The sequence below is a fragment of the Oryzias melastigma genome, linkage group LG11 (genome assembly GCF_002922805.2).
Source record: "Oryzias melastigma strain HK-1 linkage group LG11, ASM292280v2, whole genome shotgun sequence".
NCBI classification, from domain to species: Eukaryota; Metazoa; Chordata; class Actinopteri; order Beloniformes; family Adrianichthyidae; genus Oryzias; species Oryzias melastigma.
The window spans coordinates 19,269,747-19,287,769 of NC_050522.1; the positions used below are offsets into that span (position 1 = coordinate 19,269,747).

At 42.6% G+C, this 18,023-nt stretch overlaps 2 protein-coding genes and 1 long non-coding RNA gene across 3 annotated transcripts in view; 2 read left to right on the top strand and 1 right to left on the bottom strand.

The window, feature by feature from the left end:
- Positions 1-2,286: 2,286 nt before the first annotated feature.
- Positions 2,287-2,773, top strand: LOC118597869. The gene is made up of 2 exons (XR_002917450.2): positions 2,287-2,526; positions 2,599-2,773. It is a non-coding gene; the product is annotated as an uncharacterized LOC118597869 (long non-coding RNA).
- Positions 2,774-2,961: 188 nt separating this feature from the next.
- Positions 2,962-9,239, top strand: si:dkeyp-92c9.2 (uncharacterized protein LOC571482 homolog). Its single transcript, XM_024258928.2, has 2 exons — positions 2,962-3,532; positions 4,004-9,239. Exon 2 carries the CDS (start codon positions 4,090-4,092, stop codon positions 5,083-5,085), a length of 996 nt encoding a protein of 331 aa, XP_024114696.1. The 5' UTR covers positions 2,962-3,532; positions 4,004-4,089; the 3' UTR covers positions 5,086-9,239.
- A 6,990-nt stretch (positions 9,240-16,229) lies between these two features.
- Positions 16,230-18,023, bottom strand: part of myo1g (myosin IG) — a 47,564-nt gene continuing 45,770 nt past the window's right edge. Inside the window, exon 22 of the mRNA XM_024261078.2 lies at positions 16,230-17,828. Within this exon, the coding sequence (XP_024116846.1) occupies positions 17,666-17,828 (163 nt within the window). The 3' untranslated portion in view covers positions 16,230-17,665. The remainder of the gene's footprint in view (positions 17,829-18,023) is intronic.

Below are 18,023 nucleotides of genomic sequence, written 5' to 3' on the forward strand. Positions count from 1 at the left end.
AGCTGATCTGCATGTCACAGCTCTCCTAAATCCCCAGTGTCCCGAGATCCTTCTTCTCCAGGAATCCCTGAGAAGCAGAATAACCCAGATTAGAGCACAACCTGAACTACTGCCCATAAGTTTAGTGTGGTGTTGTGTGTGTGTGTGAGTGTGTGGGGTCAACAGAATTGGTTTGGAGAAGTAAACATGAACTGATTTCAATCTGTAGATGTATCACAATGAACTATTAAGCTACATTCACATCCCCCTCAGCAGCTCATGTTAAAGCAGCCACCTCCAATGACAAGTAAATGTTTATGCATTCAAAACACTGTTGAATTCATGCGTAGATAAACAAGTTTCTACAACCATTTTTGGGCTCTCTGTATAAAATGTGCAGCAATTGAACTCAAGTTCAAAGTAAAACCAGGGGTGTCAAACTCATTTTGGTCCGAACCGTCAGATCTCAAGAGGGTCAGACCAGTAACAAAATAGCAAAATAAACTTTTTGTTTTTGTTTTTTTTCTCAGTTAAAAAAATACATCAGCCAACCTAGAAACCCAATCACTTACTATTACATTGTTTATTATAATTATTTCTTGATCTCTTATTATGCTGGTCTTGAGTTTCCTTTGCTTCCCTAGTGGCAGAATTGCACATTTTTTAAATAGGTAACCCATCACAAAATCCACTTTTTTTGACTGTTGACCCCTATAAATGGGGTTTTTAGAAGCGCCATCTGTTGGTTACTGCCAAATTTTTGTCAAATTAAAATAAACGTGTTCAATTCCTGAAAAAATTTTCAAAAACAGTCTGTTTGCGGCCCCCTACAGGTTGAAACCAGACATTACAGTTTCATTTTGTGATTGGTCAACTGGCGTAAGTCCCAGATGTTTGACGTCATCATGCTCTCCAGTTCCAGAATAAAAGCCCCGCCTATCTTTGATTCTGTAACAGTCAGTTGTTGTTTTGTTTGCTTTAGCATGAATTGAAGGCCTTCAGTTGTCAAAAATCTACTGGGTTGTACAACTTTCTGGTGATCTTGGAAGTTAGTGAACAAAGGTTGACTGCAATTGGCATTAAATCCAGCCAACAGAACTCCAATAGCCCCGCCCAATTTTAGCCATTTTTCAAATCTGGGATGAGAACGGCCTCCAACTGCCCTGTTTGGTTATCCTTTAAAGAACCATAGTTCGCTACAGGAATGGGCTAGAAACTTGCCCCCCCCCCAACATCATTTTTTTTTTTCTTCAAGATTGGGCCAGATTAAATCATCTGGGAGGCCAGATAAGGTCTGACACTCCTGAGTTAAATAATTCGCCCTTCCACACAGCTCCTCCTTATTGCTCCAACTGTAGAGGCATTTGGTGTCCAAAAGTGTTTTTTTTAAGCAGGCTATCCTTCCGCCAAAACGGGGAACCGCGTCACGCTTGTGGTGAGGAGAAGAAACATATTTCTTCACATGAGTGTGCTTTGAGGCATGAGTCTACATTTATTGAGTTTTTGTTTTTTCAAAACTTTTTAAAGTTTTAAAACCAATGTGCATTTTCCAAGCACTAGGAGCTACAAGCTAACTTAGGCAACCGGAGACTATCGATGACGTCATCAAGTGGTAGTAATATCCAAATTTGAAGAGACTATTTTTCCATATCTCTCCACTTGGAGGGCTAAATGTAGGAGTAGGGAAGCAATCTGAAATCTGGAGTCTGGAGCAAGATTTGCTTCATTTCATATTAAGCCTTATCTAGCTGCAGGTAGTGGACATGTGCTAGTAAACAGTAGAAAAAGAAGAGGAAGCCCCTCCCTGCTTCTCCAGTGTGAACAGTCTTAGGTAAGCATGTGTTAAATTCAGTGTGTTCTCAAATGCTCGATGTAAATGTTCTGAATTTTCTGAATAAACCCAAAAGAAAAATTTTCAATCCCCTCTTGAAGGTGTGACCCAGACTCTGGTTCAGGTCCTGGTCTGATACTTAGGTGGTTTCCTTCGATAGTTCCCCTGGTTTGGTCGAAGCAATAGATCTTTGATCCTCTTGAGAATGGGGGTTTCTGTTCGCTTACAGAAGAGTTCTGCTGCCCTGGAGGTGGCATTTCCTCATTTTCAGATAAATCAAATGCCTATTGAAAGGCTCATCTTGGTTTAACTGTACAACCTTATCATGAACCATATGCTGTCTGTACTGAAGATCATTATCAATTTATAATTATAGCATTGTATGATTAAGAAAAAAATTAAGAATAATTAAAGGATATCTGAATTTGTTCATTTTTTTCTTTTATTTTTTTGCTTCTTTTCTTGCCAAGATCAGTGAAACTTTTCCAGCTTGAAGGAAATGATCAGCTGATTGATAGACACCGTTCCAAACGATCTGATCCTCTTATGCTCCACAGTTCTGGCAGCTGCATGACCCACAATCCAAGATGCAGTCATGGAGACAGTTGCATAACCAGGGCTGACCTGAGACCATGTGAGGGGAGCTTACTCCGGCTGACCTGCAGTAAACTCCTCTCACTTCCATTTTCACCTCCTTTCCTGAAGCAGGTGTCCAGGTGAGTTCAAGTTTCACCTGAGAGGACAACTCCCTCACATCCTCCATGATGTCCCTTCTGCTTTATGCTCAGTTCCTGGAGCAGAGTTCCTCAGGCAGCAGAGCTGCTCAGCCTAGTTCTGATCGTGATGAACCGGACCCTGAAGAGTCTGATCAGTGTTCAGAGTAAACACTGTCAGTTCAGAGGATGAGATCCAAACTGTTATGCTATCCTGCTATTTTATTAAAAACATCTGATAACAAAACTATAGAATGGATACTGTTGAAATAATGTTTTATTTTGACTTCTTTTTCCATCTTTATTGTGACTCTTTTTATAAATATATAAAAATAGTATTTTTAGTAGCTTAGTTAAAGTCTGAACCCCTCTGTTCTGATGAGTCAACTTTTTAAAAACATTGTTTTTGTCTGATACTTTAACTGACGGTATTTTTTTTTTACTTTTAATAATATTCAGCTTTATTTTTTTATTATTTGGAACACTTCAACATAAATCTGTCCAAAAAAATCGTTTTATTTTTGTTTATTTCATTTTTGTGAAGAAAAAGAAAAAAGAAAAAACTCTTGTCTCTGTCTGCGCGTGTGGTGGGAGGGGCCTGTGGGAGGCGGTGTCACGCTGTGAGCGATCTGTGAGCTTACTGGCTGCTGAATGAGCTCGCGCTCGGGGGTCTGAGCGGCGCGTGCGAGCGGCACTCATTCAACCGCTGATGCTGCGAGCGCGCGGAGCGTCCCAGAGAGCAGTGCGGGGAAAAGGGGGAGTCTCTGTGCTCGCGTGCGCGTCGGAGGGGAGATGGGAATGCGCTGAACAGCTTTGAAGAAAAAGCTCTGAGTTCAGTCATGGAGTTACCGCGGAGGTCACGCGCGCGTGCCGCGCTGCACTGAGGCACATCATGACCGCCGCGCGGCAGTTGGAGAGGCGCCGCTCCGCACTGACGCTCTGAATCATCCGCGCGCCTGTTGCCCTTCTTCCTATATTCTTCATTTTTGCGGGAAAACACACAGTACAGGTGAGATAGGCGCGAAAGGAAGGTCACGTGTGGCTGTTTATGTGGCAACAAACAAAACAAATTCAGCGCGTTCGCCTTTTAATATGCTGCTGTAATCTTATTTGTTTTTTTTCCGATTCATTCTTTGTTTTATCTATTTTTTCTCAGCTTTTGAATGTTTCTGAGCATAAATGTCTCTCAGAACTGACATTTGTTTTTATATAAATGGAATAAACCTTTAATGATCAAATTAATCCGGTTTGGACAGTTTTTAGGGATAGTGGGGTCTAATTCTAAATCTCTTAAAGATTTTCTTCCTGTTTTATCTAAGAAAGAGTTACAACTTTTTGATCCTCTGTGATATATATTTTTTTATATTCTGCTGCAAAAGTTGCAAATTTTTCTAATTAACTCTGAAAATAATGATCAGGAAAATAAAATTGTATTTGCCAGTCATGGTGGTAAACTTGCATGTTCTCTTGTCTCCATCAGCTCGTCATGTCATCTGCTGTCCTCTGAATTCTGAGAAGTAAACAGTCACAGTGTTTTTCTGGTGTGACCGCCTTCTCTGCGTCACCATGGGCACCGTGCTGTCGCTGTCGCCGGGCGCCCGTAAACCAGGCTACTACGACCACCACCACCACCATCACCCGGGGTCGCTCAGCCACTACCCCAGCCTGAGCAGCCGCTCCCTGAACACCCAGAAGGACCGCGGCCTGAAGAGAGGCCAGTCCATCTTCCTGCCGGCGCTCACCTGGAAGCGGTTGGTGGCCTCCACCAAGAAGAAGAGCGGCCACCCCAAGAAGGGCTCCGGTGGACCGGTGGCCCTCGCGGACTCTCTGAACAACAACAACAACATCTACCAGAAAGACCCGCTGCTGCACCTGAACCGCGAGAATGTCAAGAAGTCTCTGTCCTGTGCCAACCTTTCCAACTACGAGGGCCCAGCAGGACTGGGTCTGGGGCTCGGATACGGACTCGGGCTGGGTCAGGGGCCCGCCTACGGCCACGGCAGATCCCATCAGTTGTCCTCCGTGAAGAAGGTCCCACAGGGCAGCTCCTCCCCAAAGCGCGTCATCGTGCAGGCCTCCACCAGTGAACTCCTGCGCTGCCTGGGCGAGTTCTTATGCTGCCGCTGCTACCGCCTCAAGCACCTGTCTCCGGCCGACCCGGTGCTGTGGCTGCGCGCCGTGGACCGCTCGCTGCTGCTGCAGGGCTGGCAGGACCAGGCCTTCGTCACGCCGGCCAACGTGGTGTTCGTCTACATGCTGTGCCGCGACGTGGTGGACGGGGATGTCGTGGCGTCGGAGCACGAGCTGCAGGCCATCCTGCTCACCTGCCTCTACCTGTCTTACTCCTACATGGGGAACGAGATCTCGTACCCACTCAAGCCCTTCCTGGTGGAGGCGGGGAAGGAGGCTTTCTGGGACCGCTGCCTCGCCATCATCAACGCCACCAGCGCCAAGATGCTGCGCATCAACGCCGACCCGCACTTCTTCACGCAAGTCTTCGCTGAACTCAAAAGCGAAGGCGGCTGTGGCCCTCAGGACTATAGCCGGGTTCTGGATCGATGAGGTGGTCTCTTTTGACCCCTCCCCCTTTCCACCGCCATGTTTGCCTGCAGATTCTTTTCCAGGCTCCTAATTGGACGATCTTCACACTCACACTTTTGGGAACTTATTTGTATTTCTGACATCTTCTCCTCCATCAAAGTGAGTTCACAGCAAGCAAGTAACCATTTGGTCCACCTGTTCCATCAGGGCCCCGCCCCCATGCCAGGTTTTGATCTAAGTCGTCTCAGCTGCTCAGGAAGCATATCTTTTCTTCCGAAACCAGAGAAGTCTGACTTCTGGACTTTTTCTGAGAGACGGGAGCAGCTGCAGCTTCCGAGGGACCACAAACCACACGGTTATTTTGCAGGGGCCTTTTGTGTGTGTGGGTGGGTGTGTGTGTGTGTGTGTGTGTGGGGGTGTGTGTGTTAGTGTGGGAGGGGTAAACTATCTGTGTCGCATCGGCGTGCGTCTGTGTGTGCACGGTGGTGGCAGGCAGCCAGGGTCATCAGCTGTTTACCCCCCTCCTTTGTTTCCTGCAACATGTCGACAACACACACACACACACACACATTGGTAATGAGATTATTGGATTATCAGCAGAACCCCTCCCCACTCCCAGCTTCTGCCCCCACCCCCTGGGCTGCAGGACAGTCAAGCGGCTCCCTGTCTCCTTGGTGGAGCGTTCGTGTTCAGGCCTTAAAAACGACAAATGAGCGTTGCCCTTCTTTCTGTCACCGAGAGACTTTTAGGGAAGGTGTGTAAATGTCTGCTTGTTCCTGATGAGTCAAAGTGTGAGGAGTTAGAAAGAGATTTGGCTCCATAGCAAACCAGCTTCCAAATGTCAGATTAGAAAGTTTAAAAAAATTAATAAAATGGTTTATCGTCTCAAAAATTAGCAGTTTGATTACATGTCTGGTAAAAGAATGTCTAATCCAGAGAGAAAAAAATGAAAACTCAGATTTTATGTGATAGATTTTTGCCAAATGTTCCTTGAACAGCTGTATGGTCCGAATTTGCCTTTCAGAATCGCAGCATTAAATCGGCATCCTTTTCTAAGACTTGCAAAGTGGCGCCCTAGTGGTTCAGATCTTTAGTTTGAAGTATTTCGCTGGACTGCACCCAGTTGGAGACGCACATTTGTGATAAAGTAATAATTGGCAACATTTTTCCTGACAGCTATGTGTTAAAATCCACAGGGAGTTTTTGCAAAGTCTCATTTTTGTCTGGAATGAGTCCCAAATGAGGGTGCTTTGTAACTCAAATCCAATGCAGATAAATGTCCTCCGTTTCATCTGGTTTGGTTTGCTTTCACTCAAAAACTCAGGAAAGGACTGAAAACTGGAACCACCGAAGAAAAATCACATAGTTCAAGTTTTTCCTCTGTTGGCTGTTTTGAGAGTTTATAATAACACGATCAACAGCTCTTTTCCACCATTGGCTCTTCCTCCTCTCAGTGGTTTGAGGAAAGTCTTGTTTGTGTTCACACTGAAGTGAACCGCGCCAGAGTTCAGATGAGCTTTCACACCTGCCAACATGGGAAATGAAATCTGGTGTGGACCAGAATTAAACAAGTCTTGTTTTTCCAATCTCCCACATTTTTCTCACTTTAAACTGAAAATAGTTTTAGGTGAGTTAAAAAAAATATTCTAAATCACCAATATTTTTATTCAAAATGTCCAAAAACACAAGATGCAAATCGCCTTACGAAACCAAGAACTGTAAATGTTTCTGGTGTTCTAGAAAGCCCAGTGAGACGAACTTTAAATTTGAAGATTGTACTTCACATAGAAAATTAGTTTTTATAAACATCTATTTTATTATGAGAAGTGAATCATTTATATTTTCGTCATAGTTGAGGAGAAACACATTACCACATCTTCATGCTCCATCCACTCCTTCAGGACAGGAGATCATCCTCGGAGAACTGAGGTTAGATCATTCCTGAAGGTCCATCCAGACCATCTTTTGAAGTTTTCTTTTTGACAAGTTGCAGCTCCAAACTTGGATGATATCTTCCCGCTGCTGCATCTTTTACCAAAAATGTGAAGAAAGAATTTACTCTTTTCCCTTGAAGGCCCTTTGATATAAAACAATTAAAACTTTTTTTTCTAAAAAGCACTAAAAAAATTAGCAGTTTTCGACATGTTGGGTAGAAAATGGAAGTGGAAGGTAAAAGCTGAATCATTCATGGATTGACAAACACATAAACCACCGTTTTTATCTACACAGGCTTCCCCCTTTTTTTGTCTGAGTCAAGAACAGCTGCAGTCTGTATATCGTAGATTATGTTGTGTTCAAGGACACTTGATGGCTTTCAACTGCAGTTTGAAGTTAGTGATTCTATAGCAGTCCTCATCTACAAAAATGTGATAAAATTAATTCTATAGGGCGCACCGGATTATAAGATGTAACGCCAATGAATGGTCTATTACTGAACATATAAAGGCACACCGAACTATACAGTCGTTCTTTTTTTTTCAATGAAGAATTTTAAGTGTTTCTCAGTGCGGATAATACAATAAATGGATCTGATCTGTAAGTTTGAATTCTACGAACAGCTCTTAGGCTGAAGTTTCTCTATTCAGAAACAGATTCATTGAACTAAACGTTTTTGAAATGAAATGTACCCCCGACGCAGCTGAGGCGAGACCCTCTGAGAAGCTGGACTATGGATTGCTGGTGGAGTTTATTTTGAAAATCAGCGGGAGCCAGGTGCTTTTAGTGCGTCAATTTCCTCCTAGTTCCATCAGATTTATGTGTTTAGCACAGCTGAAACCACTTTGAGGGGAGCTGAGCACTATGGCAACGGTGGCGGTGGGGTGTAGTAGTGTCCCTCCAGCTGTACTTCTTGACTGGCAGTGGGGCCTTGATCTTTCCACCCTGTCACACAGAGTAAGCTCTGTGGAGTTGCCCTGCAGCTTGCATCAGCGAGGGAATCAACCCCCCAACCCCGGGGATCTGTTCTGAGCTGGCACCTGCCTCTGTGAGGGGTGCTGGCGGTGAGTCACGAGTGAGTGATGCTCAGCTTTCTCGGCGGCCATGTTGCTCATCGCTCCTCTCAGCCCCACAAGGACGCCTGTGTCCTCTCCCCCTAACTCATAAACACACCCGCCCCTCCCTCCTCGTTTTCACACACTCAGCTGATGTTCCTTCTTGCTTCATCGGATCCGTCACCCTCCAGGAAGCAAAACTGTTCTTATGTTTTTGAGTGAATGTGGGTCAAAATTCAATTTAGCATCTGTTCCTCCCTCCCTCATCCAAAGTTACATCCTCCAATCAAATCTGCTCCTGGAGAGTCAGGCGGCACCTCCGACCAATGCTGCAGGATCTTAAGAGACTCACCCCAGAAGGTCCAGGACGGCCACTGATCTGCTGCAGCTCCTCAAACTCAGATTGTGGGCTCATTTAGATCAAGATTTACGGAGTTAACGTTATTCTTTTTCATGGAGAAGCTTCAGGTTTCTTCAAAAGTAGGTGTTGAAGTTCTGAAGTTTATGGATGGACTTTTGTGGGCTTGAGCTCTGTATGAAGAATTTTCATCTTCACTAGGATCTGTGGACCAAAAAACTACAAAAAAAAAAAAAAAAGTGAACCACTGACCCTGCGAGTGCACAGCTCTGTGAGTTGTGTCATTCCGGATGCTGCTGTAGTTGGACTGACAATGTAAATATGTGTCTGTAAAAATAAGGAAGAAGCTGTAGTAGCATTGCCGTGCAGTAGTGTGCATGCCAGCCGCATAGTTTAGACCATTTTTACTTCCTGCTTCTGTCTTTTATTTTTTTATACATTGTTTTGGTTTCTGTTTAATGATAAATTAGATATGATGCGGCTTCACTCCCATTTTTAAGATGGTCTAAAGTGTGACACAAAAGACACAAAAATCTCTCATGTCCTTTAATAAAATGACAGAATCAAATCACTCCTGAGGAAGTTAAACTTTCTCTTTGACGTGTTTATCGCTGCATCAATGCAGGAGACACCAGCGTGCTGCTCCTAGCCTGCACCACTCCATGGTTTCCATGGTTACCATATTGCATCCCACCTATACTATACAAAGTCAAAGTGAAGACACTGTTGATGGACAAACTTGAAAAAAAATCTTTTTTTTTCATATTTTGTTTTTTATGATTATGTTGTTTATTTTATTGATTATTTAATAAAGTATGAAGCTGAAATACCGACTTTCAGGTTTTGTTTGTTTACTAATTACTAATTAAACTTATAACGAAGGTGTGGTAGAAACAGCAAAAACTGAATCTTAAGAAAGTTAAAAGCCTTTTCTTTCTAAAAATATATATATATATATTTTCTGTCGTAGTGACAAGAATGTTTTTCTTAAAATACAACTTCTTGGTAAGACAAATTTTCACACTATTGGTGGATTTTTTTGTTATTTAATACAAATTTTAGAATTTAAAAATAAATTATGTTTTTTCAGTGCAACAAGTGAATTTTTAGGTGTAAATGTAGTTTAAAAAATTATGTTTATCACTTTGTTTTGTCCTTAAAATAATTTTCTTGGGTGTGTTAAGTAATGAACTGTACCAAAACAGAAAAGTATCATAGGAGAAATCCAATGCTCCAATTCATTACAAAGCAAACATTCACTTTAGAGTCACTTAAATATGGATTTAGATAACACAAAACTGTCAATCTGTTACGGAAAGCTGAAGCTGTTGGTGTCAGAAGTGGGATGTAACAGTAACTCAAAGGTTGACAGAGAAACTGAAGGACACCAATCTGCACTTGATGATGACCATGAAGACAAGTGATCAACCGGTTGCTGAAACTGTTTTAGTGGAAATAGTTTTGAACGTGGAAGCAAAAAATACACATATATGTGTGTTTATATAGACTTTCTTGGACGTGGTCACTTGAATGTGAGGTGTGAATGTAGCTTAATAGTAATTTGAGTCGCAATGTTAAACCTCTGGCTAGTCTGAGTCCTTCTTTCTACATATACAAAAAATATGTGAAACTTGCATCAACAAGGCCACAGTGTAAAGTTGTCTTGCCTATTAACACTGATATTCAAGAGAAAATCTGCTTTAAAGCCAGGCTTTTCCATTTTATTTTGCTTTCATCCAAAAGCAGATGTCTTCCTGCATAAAACCAAGACTGGAAATGACTTTTCAGTAAGCAGCTTACTTGCTGAAGCGGAGTTACCGTCTGATCCCTCTGTCTGATAGCATTGGAAACTGGTTATTTAGACGCTTTTTTTATAATCACAATACCAAAGTAGGAGTGCAGTGGGGCAAAAACCATATGGTGCTGGACAAAGCAAAGGTCAGTGATAGGGGTGGGGTACATGACAGGGCACAGAGGGAGGAGAGGTGAAGCCAGCGAGGGTTTTGATAAGAAGAATTAAAGCTGTTGCTGCAGATGGTGGCCTCTCTTATTGTTTACTTGGGACACAAATGAAATGTTTCAAGTCTTTGTTCAGATTTTTGTGGCTCCACGCTTTTATTGATCCTCTGGGATTCAGCAGTCCTGCTGTCACACTTACTTTCTAAGCATCTCTGTGCCAAGTTTCTGAAGAGGTCAAACTGTTCCCCACATATTCTAGTTTCAGTGTCAGCAAGGATGTCTAGAACTCCCTTTCCACGGGAACCTCTAGCTTCTTCAAGGAGATAACAAGAGGATGTAATCTTAGGCTGTGCCATTAAGATTCCTTCTAGTGGGACATTCTTAAAACACCCATCCAGGGAGGTATCAGATGATTAAACTGCCCCAACCAGCTCTTCAATCAACATGAAGGAGTAGTGGGTCTACTCTAGTTCTTCCAGGATGACTGAGCTTCAAGGGGAACCCCATCTAATATCCACAAGCAGCTGTTGCTTCTGCTCAATGGTTGGGTCTTAGTCACATCTGGCCTTACGGGTGAATATGGACTGTCTGCCGGTAAAAAATGCGGCTTGACCGCCTTTCTAATACGGGGTAGAATTAAAGCCACGCCGACTTCCAGCTGTTCCCATGATGCAGGACAGTGAAATAAATGACAGCTTTGGCACTTAATGAGCCACAGAAGGTACAGCCGGGTGGTGAGCATTTGGCATGGTTGAGTAGACCGCCAATAATGCAGCTTTAATTAATCATATTTCATTTTTCCCTATGTTTTTTGTTAGTGCGCTTTGGAAAGCACATTTCTATTTTCATTTGTTAATGGGGATGTATGAATAAAGCTCACTGGTTCTGATTACAGGATACCATGAAAGAGACTTTATAAATAATTCATATCCTTTCAATATTATTACTGAGAAAGAGCTGAGTAACAAATAAGAAACTTGACTTGCTGGAATGAGGCAGAGAATTAATTAAGCACACTGTGTACAGAATCTCTGGGCTGGAGAAAATAAATCCATTTGTCTCCAAGATTGCCACATTGGTGTCAGAAGTGGGATTGTGCTCCACAACAAAGACAGAGAAAGTCAAAAACTTTATACATAACTGTGCCCCTGAAGACTTTATTGTGCAGATATCCAAATGATTTGAAGCCACATTTCAGGCATCGTATCACATAATAGTGTCTGCAGTTCAGTTAGTCAAGGGTTAGGGACAATTGTTCTGATTTTGGGCAAAATAATTATGATGGCTAGTAAGACTAGAAATGTTGTTTGTGACCCAAAAAAGTCAACAGTTTTAGCCAAAGGATGTCCTGAACGGATTCCTCTGTTACAGGGATCACTATTTATTGACAATGGCTCTGAAGACGTTTGACAAATAGTTGCAAAATTCTCCCAAACGACGTAGTTTAATTCTATGTCCGAATTCCTTCTCTACTCACAACACAGTGTACTATATAGTATGTTTGCCATTTTGTAGTGCTGTCTTAATCTACAATTCAAAAAACGAGTGTTCTAGAAAAGTTTTTCAGATAAACTAGTGTGTATCAGTGTTCACTACTTTGGCAAATACAGACCAAAATGCATTGTGTTTGAACAATTGTTGTGAAACAAAAAAACATGTTTAAATTATTTTTTTTAAATAAATCATCCACATTTTCATCATTAGAACACAGTGGAGTCATAGATAAAAATCAATTAGTTTTTATATTTTGTGAAATAGGTGCATTAGCCGTATTAGAAGCGTTAGCCGTGCTAGAAGCGTTAGCCATGTTAGAAACGTTAGCTGTGTTATACGTGTTACAAACGTTAGTCATGTTAGACGCGTTAGCCGTGTTGAAAGCGTTAGCCGTGTTACAAGCGTCAGCCGTATTAGAAACGTTAGCCGTGATAGAAGCGTTAGCCGTGTTGAAAGCGTTAGCCGTGTTAGAAGCCTTAGCCATGTTAGAAGCGTTAGCCGTGATAGAAGCGTTAGCCGTGTTGAAAGCGTTAGCCGTGTTAGAAGCCTTAGCCATGTTAGAAGCGTTAGCTGTGATAGAAGCGTTAGCCGTGTTGAAAGCGTTAGCCGTGTTAGAAGCATTAGCCATGTTAGAAGCGTTAGCCGTGATAGAAGCGTTAGCCGTGTTGAAAGCGTTAGCCGTGTTAGAAGCATTAGCCATGTTAGAAGCGTTAGCCGTGTTAGAAGCCTTAGCCATGTTAGAAGCGTTAGCCGTGTTAGAAGCATTAGCCGTGTTTCAAGCGTTAGCCGTGTTAGCAAATTCACAATACATTCTTTGTAACACATAAAAACAGACTGATAACTCTAAAACAAACATTCCTGTGACCACGCTAAATCCCAACCTTTTTTGCAAAATGTAAATAACACAGTCTGACACCGCTACAAGTTAGCCACATTAGCATATTCACTGTAAAACCCAAACTCATAAAAAAAATATTAGACTGACCTTTTGACAGAGCACTCTGTTCCTCTTAAAATCACTTCAACATCCGTAAGAACAACCAGAATAAGTTAGGCGCTCTGGATTATAAGGCGCACTCTCATGTGTTAAAAAGTATTCAAGTTTTAAGTGCGCTTTATAGTGTGGAAAATACGGTTCGTCTTTTTTGGCTTGTTTATTTGCCAATAAATAACCACCACACATCAGTGCAGCTTTTATTTGTGATCTAAAGTATATTATTTGACCACATGTTCCAAAATAGCATTGTTCATGAGTTTAAACACCTGGAAGTCTCCATCTATTCTCTCAACTGTTGTGTTTCACATTCTTCAGGTTACACTGAGGCTTATAAAACACTGCGGTTCATTCAGGATGCTGGAATGCTGTTTCAGAGCAGGGCAAAATAAAAAACCAATCTGCCCCTCATGTTACTGTAATCTCCGGCATGTGACTTCCCCCTCACCCCCCACCCTCTCAAGGCCGATGACGGCACGGTGCTGGAAAACCTGCGCCGCTCACCAAACGGGTGGCCGGTCTGCCGTCCTGAGAGGATTGGAAGGGGAAACAGCGCAGTCGCTGCGGGACACATATTTTATTCCCACTGGTAAATCCTCCCCAACTCATTACCAAATCCTGGCTGCTAATCTCCACAGAGAGACCAGGTGCCAGTTCTTTTTGTAATAGAATTGCGTGGCTTTTTAAGTAATTGCATCAACAAATGCCGGACCTGATATATTAGATTAGATGAACAGGAGAAGGAACTTCTTGACAGTCCAAAGGGAACCTGTAAGAGTTCTCACGGCACAACTGACTACATTTGTGAGCATAGTTTTGTCAAAAGAATGTGTTGGGAAGAAATTAAGAAAATTATCAAAATGAATTGTCTCAGTTTGGTGAGATGAAAGTAGACGCTCACCTGACGTGGAGAAACAGCTGCAGCTGGGTTAGAGGATTACACTGAAATAAATGTCATATTTAGTCGGTAATCTGTTTCTGATTGACTGGAGGGGGGATGGGGGTGGGTGTAACTAGGAGAGGAGCCTTTACAGATTAGCAGAGAGAATCCTTCACGTTTTACAGAGGAGCCTGCTGCCAGAGAGACGCGACCATCGGAGATAAATTAGATCCACGGTTAAATCTGTTTGACCTCTCGGGCTGCTGGCAGAGACAGAGAACGCCCACGAGGCTGATGTACGGGTTGGTTTACCGATGATAACTCACCAAAGAGGCCAAACTGCAGAGGAAAAAAAAGACATTTCTGGGTACTTCCATCAACTTGTTGACGAAACATCAAAAGCTTTACCCTGCAGTCTGGCTTCAATCAGGGACACTTTTATCCTGCTTTCTCTGGAAAACCGTCAGCCTGGTTTTCCGAAGTTCTAAAAATACAAACAGGATTAGTCCAATATAGAGCAGGATAGTGGTGGCATGTAAACAGGTTACAAGAGCGTCCCCGGCTTGAACCATGACGTCAGCAGGAGGATCAGAATGTGCGACTTGATTTAAACTCCTGTCTAATTTCTTAATCTAAAAAAAACAGTTTGATTCTTCAAGCTCTTCCAGCTCCAAGTTCAGCTCAAACCATCAGCCTCCCACCACCATGCTTCAACTGTTTTTCAGATTGGCCATGTGACTTGTTTTGTCCAGGAGGGCAGCTCACACAGATTCTCCTGCTACAAGACAGAAGAACTTGGTCAGGGTTGAAAATGTTTTTTAAATATTTGGAAAAAAGATTTTAAAAAAATCATCAACACAAAATTAAATTTAGTGTCCTTCAGATCCATTTAGTGCACTTGTTGTGTTCTGATAAAAACAATGTCCAAAACCCATGATGCTCCCATATCTATTGTTTAACGGCACGTTGCTAAAATATTTGTAGAATGCAGACAAATTAATTTTACATTTTGAAATCTGTCTGTCTTCATGGAACTATAAAGAAAACTCTTGAGCCGAGGTGGACAGTACACTTCCCACCCAATCGGGGGCGCTCATGAGCCAACAGGTGTTTGAGCTCATCCTTTAAATCCGAAGAAGCATCAGCATTTAACTCCTCGTGCTTCACACTAAATGTAATTTGTGTCTCCATGTCTATGTACGAATTCCCACTATAATTCTTTAAAATTCGAGTCCAATCACCCATTTTTTTTAATGGCAAATATGTGATGCCACCAATTTCATAAAGTGAAAACCTAAACAATACAACCACTTTACAACGATTATTTATACATTTATTGTGATCTGATGATGAAATGTGGATGGTTTATTTAAAAAATACTTTTTTTTTTGCAAAAATTGCAATGCATTGTGGTCCATGCTGCCAAATCATGAGTATCGGTGTACACTGGTTTTTTGCTAAGGAAGTTTTTAGGGCACTAAATTTTAGAATTGTAGATTCGCACAGCACTACAAAATGGCAAACGCACTATATTGTGAGCAGTGGAGGAATTCGGACAAAGCCCACGTCGAAGTTCATGCGATCATTCGGCTACTCTCTCAGTACGGTGAGTTTCACCATCCACTGCGGGAGCTGGGTCTGTAGGACGGCAGCTTTCAGCGGTACTTCCATTTCTTTGTGACCCAGTTTGACGACTCGAGGGACATTAATCCAAGGAGGGAAAAATTAAAATTACAGGATTTTTACTATTGTTGTCTTAATGCCAATAAGAAAAAATATTATAAAGTTCACGAGGGTTATGGGCTCTACCTGCTGAGGGCATCAACAACACATTATAGCCCAAAGCTATAAAGCCAATTCTTCCCTAAACTCCTAATTTGTGATATGAGAGCTGGCAGGAAGTACTTTACATAACCCAAATTACCTCCAGACTGTCATGAAAAATGTATAATTTTTGGTTTATATTAAGTTACCCCACTGTAACAGACTGGCGACCTGTCCAGGGTGTACCCCGCCTTCGCCCATCAGTAGCCGGGATAGGCTCCGGCACCCCCGCGACCCCGAAAGGGACAAAGCGGTCAGGAAAATGGATGGATTAAGTTACCCCAATCAGTTTTAGAAAGTTCCAAACGTTGAATCTCAAAATTGTTTCATGCTAATGTAACTTCCTGTTTGTCAAACGTGTCTAGAGTTTATAAAAGAGAAGATTGGAGCATAAATTTCTCACAGACGTAACAAACACTCGCCAACAGTTGGAAAAACCGTTATTAGATTTGGAGGGCGATGACTTCTTCACAGCACCGCGGGTCCTGCTGAAGATCATTGGTGATATTTATAACCGAAGGCAGTGTTGGGCTCGGCGTGAAGCTCAAATGTGTCAAACTGTGGGTGTGAAGATCCTGGAAGCGCGTTTTGGCGTCGATTTGATTGAGATATTATTAGGGATGCTCTGTTCCGATTGGACAGATGCAGCAGCTGTGAGATGCAGAGGTTGAAGGATTTGGAACAGATGAAGACGAGTCTCCTGGATCTGCAGTCACGTTGCTTCATGTTTGCTGGGCATCATTAAGTCGTGACGTCCGCTCAACTAACAAACACAAATGAACCGCGTCATTCACTGCTTCCAGATAATTTTATTTGCTTCCGCCTGCTGTTTCTGTTATGAATGCAGCTGCAGTAGCTGTGAGCTCCGATCTTATCGTGGTCTTCATCACAGAACTTTATGATAGACAGAAGGAGATTTGTGCAGCAGCTTTGAAATAAAGTGTCAGAATCATAAAATCCCAGGATGGCAGAAGCTCCAGGTCTGAAAATGAAAAAAAAAAAAATGAACAACAAGAAAGCTGAAACTCAGAAAGCAGCTGAGGGACCACAGTGAAGGACAGAGGAAGCTGAGGAACACGAGCTGCTGGGAGGAAGAAGATGTTTGGACCTGAACTCACAGCTGGAAGAAAACGGAAAAAACTGAAACCCGCTGATGTTTGTTTAGAGTCCGAGGGGAGCGCTAACTGTTTGTTCCTGGAGGAACTCCACTGATGGATCTGCTCCTCACTCAGCAGAGAAGCTCCGGGTTTATCAGGCATCCAATCGGCTGCAGAGACACCAGAGGGACGAGGCAGGAAGCCGCTCCCGCGTCCGAGTCCGCTCGGGATCCATTCAGGCCTGTAAAGCTACGTTCACACCGACCTCGGAAATGCGGCTTAAAAACAAGCTTAGCTCCTTTGACACGTCAATGAAGCCGGTGAATCAGGAAATAGATTTCAAAATAAAACTTCCATTGTACTTTCAAAATAAAACTTTATAAAACCGTATTATCTATTTAAGGTGACGTGCACACACGTTGACACACAGATAGCATCTGCGTCAATTTCACCATGGACGAAAAATGTAACACTTTATGACACAAAGTATGAATTTACAAGGAAAGAGAGGACATGGGGCCTGATTACTTAAGTTTTGGATCAGCAAAGAGAACGGGAAAAGCTACTCAACATGTGGGGGATGGACCGGAGACACAACAGAGACTCTGTAAATTAACTGATGGTCATGACAAACTCTCCACGCAACACAATGGTGATGCACCGCAGCGTAAATTTAGGAAAAGAGTCCACACACAAACCCACAGGAGCCCAAACTCTTGTCTGTGGAGCAGCGTCTGCCCCAAACTTTTAATAATTTATTCTCTTTTTCCTCTTTCTACACAAAACACACCTGAAACATTTGGACCTGACAGAAAAAAAGTGCTTTCGATTAGCTTCAGTCATCACTTTAAAAAGTATCTTCATAAAAAAGCCAGCAGATTATGAACCAGAAGTTTTGCAGATGAACCCAGAGTCTCCCCAGGAGCGTCCAGGTCTGAAGCTGACCCCCACTACATGTCCGCTAACTCATCCCCTGAGCACGAGAACGCGTGGACGCCATGAGGGTTAGTTTGCAGGAAGCAGCAGCACAAATCCATCTCGGTTCTTCTTGAAGTCCGCGATGGTCTGGCCCGGTCTGGTCTCCACGCTGACGCTTTTGGGTTTCCCTCTCATATGGAGCTGCAGAGCGGAGCGGTGAACCTTCACGGGGAAAGGCTTCCTCTTGACCCTGAAGCACACAAACGTTCTTCTGTTAGCATCAAACGAACAGAACTTCAACTTCATTAACGTGAAACCCGACAGGAGGATATGGATCAAATCAGGATCAGCTTTAAAGTGACACTTTCAAGCTCAAAAGTACACTTGAAGGAAATATTGAAATTTCAAAAATAAATTCTAAAATTCTAACAATTTTTTATATTTA

What these genes read in the sequence shown, in the direction of transcription:
- si:dkeyp-92c9.2 (XM_024258928.2), top strand. Translation starts at nt 4,090, where the DNA reads ATGGGCACCGTGCTGTCGCTGTCGCCGGGCGCCCGTAAACCAGGCTAC.